The sequence below is a fragment of the Rhipicephalus sanguineus genome, unplaced genomic scaffold (assembly GCF_013339695.2).
Source record: "Rhipicephalus sanguineus isolate Rsan-2018 unplaced genomic scaffold, BIME_Rsan_1.4 Seq679, whole genome shotgun sequence".
NCBI classification, from domain to species: domain Eukaryota; kingdom Metazoa; phylum Arthropoda; class Arachnida; order Ixodida; family Ixodidae; genus Rhipicephalus; species Rhipicephalus sanguineus.
This window is the reverse complement of record NW_023615753.1, coordinates 73,819-80,001: the sequence shown is the minus strand read 5'-3', so window position 1 is coordinate 80,001 and position 6,183 is coordinate 73,819. Positions and strand designations below refer to the sequence as shown.

Sequence of the window (6,183 nt, the reverse complement as noted above, 5' to 3'; positions counted from 1 at the left end):
GCGGTAGTGAAAATACCTTCAATGCATTACCATACCCCACGGCACTCTATGGTTCTCGGTACCAGTATTTTTATTTAGAGCAACAATATGAAAATATATAAAATTCGAGTCACAACTGCTATAAGTGCACTGTTGTGTTGTAGTCGTATGCTTTGGTTTCATGTACCTGATAAGTCATGGCAGTCTGTGCACTAATAGTTCAGTTGAATTTGATGGCTTTTTTTTATTCAGGTAGTGCAGGTGTTTGACCTTGATGTGAGGGATGGCTAATTAGCTAGGAATATCTTGCTCCTGGCAGGTTCTTGTGATATTCCGAGCATTATCTAGTCTGTGTAGTACTTGGTGTAAAAACGCAAAATTTTTGAATATTTTCCTTATGTTCTCATTATGTGTTGCGCGCGCATGCATCGACCAGACGCATGGAAGTTCTGTTACATGTAGCATGTGAGATGGTCAGCATACGTTTTGCCTTGCTTCCCCAATTATGTACCGTGCACCCAAGCTCGCAGAGTGGGGCAGTCAGGGCCAGTTGTGTTGTATCCAAGATCTCTCAAATACTCAAATGATGTGTCGTGTCCACGGCATGACAATCATTTGTAATACCTCAATACGTGTCATGGTTTTCTTCAGTCGATGCTTGCATTTCATTCAATATTTGTAACAAACGTTGCATTCACATGTTACTGCATTTTTCAGCCATTGAATGACTGTATATAAAATATGGTAATACAATCATTTAATTGTTTCTATTTATTTTCTTTTGTCTGCAAAGTTAATACTTCTAAAGTTTGCGAGATCTGCTGTGCGTGGCCGAACAACAGAAAAATGCATTGCTGCGTTAGCTATAGTCACGTGCCGTGGTGTTGAGGCTATTTTCCACATTATTGCCAATGCTGCGGCCGATAGCCTCAGCACCACGCCGCGTGACGGTAGGTGATGCAGCAATGTAGTTTTTCGTCAATTGGTCATGCACTGCAGATTCCGCAAACTTTTGCGGCCGACGGTATACACACAGAAACTGCACTACCATGCCACACAAACACATGGAAATGATTACAACACAGTGTTGTGTCCTGTGTGTTTCATTGTCTCGCATTTTGCAGTGTTCTGTCATTATGTTCATCAACCAACTAGCCTGCGCAAAAAGAAAGAAACGAAGGAGAAAGGCACAGAGGTTCAATTTTGTACTATTAAGCACAGTTTAACAAAAGCAAGTGAACTTTGAGTAAGGTCTGCGATGGTGCAGAAAATTTTTTGTAGCAAATTTTTTTTTCATGCGATATAGAAAAACGGCATCATTTACACCAGTTGCATCTACGAGGTGTGAGTGTGATGCGTGGGACACTTGGCATAGAATGATGTCAATGTTTTGTGACCTGTGTTAATATGCGCACATCTTAACTTACCAGTCCTGTGCTGGTGATGGTGTGCTGTCGCCAGGCATGTCTTGGACACATTAGAAAAGGCTGACGACGGCATCGCGCTGCTGCCTGCCCCTGAGGTAGATCTCCTGCAACGACGGCAGCGCCTGCGAGGCTTGTGGCAGCTCTGCATCGTCCTGGCCTGGCATTTCCCCGCTGTCGACGTCCTCGTCGAACACCGTCTCGCCTGCCTCCAAGGCAATGTTGTGGAGAGAAGCACAGGCTGAAACAATTGCCCCTGCTCGGCTGGGGCTGTAGAACAGGGTTCTGTAGCGCTGCAAGCAGCGGAACCTGCTCTTCAGCACTCCGATACACCTTTCCACAACATGGCGCATGGAGGAGTGCTCTTTGTTGTAGAGGCACTCAGGGGAGATACCACGTGGATGGCCAGGAACTGGTATCATCAGCCATGGCTCCAAAGGATAGCCTGAGTCACCTGTAATACAAATATGATAGCTGAGTTTAGGGTTTCCAGGTTTGGCTACTTAGCCCCAAATCAGCCATTTATTCAAGCTGTCAGCGGGGAAAAATTGACAGTTGTAAAATATGAATCGAAATGTGAGTAGTTGATAGGATGCTGCAATCTAGAACTTGCTATTTAAGTCATTGACCCTACAACCATGCCACTTGAAACCTTTTCAAGCTTCTCCATCGGCACTGTGCGTCAGACACGGGCACTTTCATTTCAACCGAATGATCCTAATTTGCACATTGGCAGCTTCAGGTGGAACGAGAGTTGCAGGATCTACAGGTGGAAGCTATAAGTATGTGAATCCATGCAGTAATACATACATACGAAGACACAAAACTACAAAGATACGTCCAACAGAAACCATACAGTGCATCTTGCAGAGAGAGCAGTTAAGGAGCTTCTCGATCTCAGCTGAAACGCACAGGCGCAAGAAGTTTTATTATTGACAGCATTCATGAAAAGATATACAGTCTACTGGTCTCAGCTCTATAAATACAGATGAGACTGCAACTAACGAACTTGAATTGTTCGAGCTTTGATATCCCCCAGAAATTACTGATAAAATTAATGCAAACATAACACAGCTAAACTGCAGCTGCGAGTCAAATAGTTCGATAGTGTTCAAGAGTGTCTTGTTCTCTTAAATTGAGCCAAACTATCAAAATTATTTATATCTGGCGACGCCTAAACTGCTGGCCTTCGAGCACACGGCTAGAGAACATGGCGACTTGGGAAGCCTAGGCTCCCAAAACTGAATTTGTTAGACACATTAATTAGAACTAACAGACCAGAAACCCCAAGGAAAGTATAGGGGAAGTTATTTGTAGTATATATAGTGTAAAATCTGTAGAAAGTAAAGTGGACGAAAAAACAGCTTGTCATTCACAGGAACTGCACCTGTGACCTAATTAATGCGTCTAACAAAGAAAAACGAGCCCTTGAAATGCCCCTTCTTTTTGTTCAAAATTGAATTTTTCATTTCACACACACAAAAGGAAATGCTTTTGAATACACTCACACTCGGGGACTGATGCCTGGGGCCTTACTTTGCAAACTACTCATTCCTGAATGCAACTTCAAACTGCAATTTGCAGTCAACAAGACAACTGAAAGCGCTCCGCACTTGTTGACATTACAAGTACGATATTCTACAAACTGCTTTTGCAACTAAGATTACGTTCAGTCAAAACAAGCTCTTTTGAGCACATTCGTGCAGTACTTATTTGTGATGTCGAAACAAGTCAGTTTTTTGCAGTCTTTTCCAGACTTGTTAAGGAAGTTCCACTTTTGAGACAGCACAAGAAGCTTTGCTATCTTGCACAAAATGGTTGCTATAGTCGACACGGTATCTTTAAATATTTGCAAATCTTATTCACAAATGTTCATGTTGTGTTTACATTTACATTTTGGCCGAAAGGTTTATTTATTCATGTAAGCAATACCCCTGTCACACGGCACATATAATGCCAGTCACAGTAAATGACATTCTCTTTGAATGTCATTGTGGTCTTGCGTTCCTGGCTTACACCAGTATATGAAATGGCTTGTCCAATGGATGCTGAAGTTTGTCGCCAGTGCAGTGTGCTTTTTTGCTTGTGCTGGCCAAACTATAGATGTCGTGTTCAAATGCCAACCTTGCTACTGCGGCATTACTTCCCCAAAACAGCATGGAAGAATTGGAAAACAAGAAGTAAGAGACGAGCGTTTGCAAATGTGGTAAAAAAATGTACATAATTTCCACAAACTGCTTCAACTACTGCGTTGTACATCAAAGAGACATAAAAAGGTTGACAATAGTCATTACACAACCTTGACATTGATTGCATTTCGCTATACATTACTATTTTTCTTCTTATTACTTTTTTGTTCAGCTCCCATCATGAAATTGCACGTCACGTTTGCATGAGTTCGGAAAACACTGCAACGGGTGAATGTCGTTCATTGTGCCTGCTATGCAGGCACAATGAACGACATTACCCCCTAATCACATTCACAGCAAATGACATTACATGTGCTGTGTTACGGGGGGGGGGGTATAAGAACGTCGAAATTGTTATCACCCTCACTAGCCTACTTTTACTGCCCTTGACAAATTGTGGCTACATTTTCCCAATTTTTTCAACTACTTTTTTGTTTCCACCATGCAACCATGGCTGAGTGCTCTGCTCTTGATTATGAAACGTCGCAACAAAAAACATGAAACATTGACAGTGAAGACACAAAGACAAGCATCGCACTTTGTCTGTGTGCCTCTTCATAGTCAGTGTTTCATGTCTTTTCATGGCAACGTTTCGTAACCATGAACCGCTACACACAGACCCAACTGTCGGTTCTCTGCAACTGTTAGTGGTACACATTTTGATCGCTCACCGAGTACATATTCGCCAGGCTGAAGTTGTGCAGCAAGGCGCTTGTGTAGTGGGTTGTGCCTCCACACCCAGGAATCATGGCATGATCCTGGAAAACGGGGGTCGACGACCAGAATGCGGAGGCCTGCGTCGCACACCTGCAATCAAAAGTAGTATGCAATGTGATACAGGTATGTTTGAAAGCATCTGCTTCTACCCATATCACAAAAACATAAAATGCGCGCGCACGCTGGGACAAACTGTACACCGTTTGAATAAAATATGACAGATGAACAGTAACTGAGAACCGGCAATCGGGCAATGACGCCGACTCTAACCAGAACAAAGCACACTCGTGAAATGGCCCTAAATATCTTCGGGTTCAACATACCTTCATCGTTATCGCTGACCAACTTTACCTTCACCATGGTATTTAGTCCAGTTAGCGCGGCGACTTACGCAATACCACCAAGGTATACAACTCAATTTCCTTAAGGTCGAGCTTGCAGACTCAGAACATGCATTCAGCTGGGCACATTTCTTATTAGACACTGCGCTTATCATTAATTGCCGTGCACACATTGAGCTTCAACGAGTCCGCATTCAGTCCTCCGGACGATAAAGCATGCACTCGCACTGCAATCTTTTCATCGTGGGACCAGGCACAGTAAAGAAGAAGAAAATCAACGAGAGCCGCTCACGAATGGCGACTACGTTTATGGAGAAGTCAGAGGTACTTACGATGATAACGTTGAGTGCATAAAACCCCTTCCGGGTCATGAAGCTCCCCGTATCCGCTTTGCTGAGACCTTCCGGCTTCTCAATGGCAATCAGTGTGCCGTCCACGCACGCAAGCACACCAGGAATGCGGCCAAGTCGTGCGAATGCCGCCTTCGCCTCTTCCTTGGCAGCCGCCGTCAACGGAAAATCCACCAACTTCCGCCGCCTACTAAGGACGATGATATCCTCCGCCACTTCATGAATCGTGTTGCTGACAGAGGACTGAGACATGCCGATGAACTCTTCGCAACCTACACTCTCCTGGAAGGACCCGGTTGCAAAGAATCGCAGTGCGCACAACACCTTCCTCTCTGTGGAAAGGCCACTGGCTCGCTGGCATCCGATGATGGGGTCAAGTTCGTCGCACAAGCGACGCACTGTTAGTTTGGATAGACGAAAGTGCCGCCGGAACTCCTCGTCTGTCATCACCTCAAACGCATCTTCTACCTCGGGGCTTCGTTTCTGCGTAACTGCAGCAGCCACGCAGGCGACACGAAATGGCATGAACGAGAACGGAGACGCCATTTTCGCAAACTGTCAGCGCGATAGAGAGATGCGCGGGAAGCCCACTCCTCTGGCCCCAGCGCTTTCGTTTCGATCCAATATAAGTCATTTGCGAAGACTGTTTTGTATCCGTTCTATCGCTAGAACGGGGCCGGAGACTGTTCTAACACCTCCTCCCCGTTCTAAGCAAAACTTGTGGCTATGCTCACGTCTTGACCGTCAGTATAACCTCGACCAATCCCGTGTGGCTTCCTCTCCTCCTTTTGTTCGATCCTCCTCCCCGTTCTATGCTAGAACGCGTACAAAATAGCCCCGTTTATTGCTTGCGCACCGGAAGTGCTCGAGCGCGTTGCCAGACTGGGTGGCGTACATAGACGGTCTTAGCGGTAACCGATACAGTTCTCTCTATCACACCTCTCCGAAAAATACTTGCTGCGCCTTTCTGCGCCTTGCTGCCTACACCTCCCCCCCCCCCCAACCACACTGGACCCGCGAAACCCTTCGATCGTTTTACCCGTTCCTCTCTTTACGACGTGGGAAAAAGGATTCACCGTCGAAAATTTGCACATGGCGCGTACATTTTCTGCAGTTCATCAGAAAAAGGGCGCTTTCCTCCCCACAAGGGAGGAAAGCACCCTTGTTGCCGTGCCGTGTCCAA

General features: G+C 45.4%; 1 protein-coding gene across 1 annotated transcript; it reads right to left on the bottom strand.

Moving 5' to 3' along the window:
- Window positions 1-4,844: 4,844 nt before the first annotated feature.
- Window positions 4,845-5,447, bottom strand: LOC119378081 (uncharacterized). The gene has a single exon (XM_037647324.1). It carries the CDS (start codon window positions 5,445-5,447, stop codon window positions 4,845-4,847), a length of 603 nt encoding a protein of 200 aa, XP_037503252.1.
- Window positions 5,448-6,183: the final 736 nt, after the last annotated feature.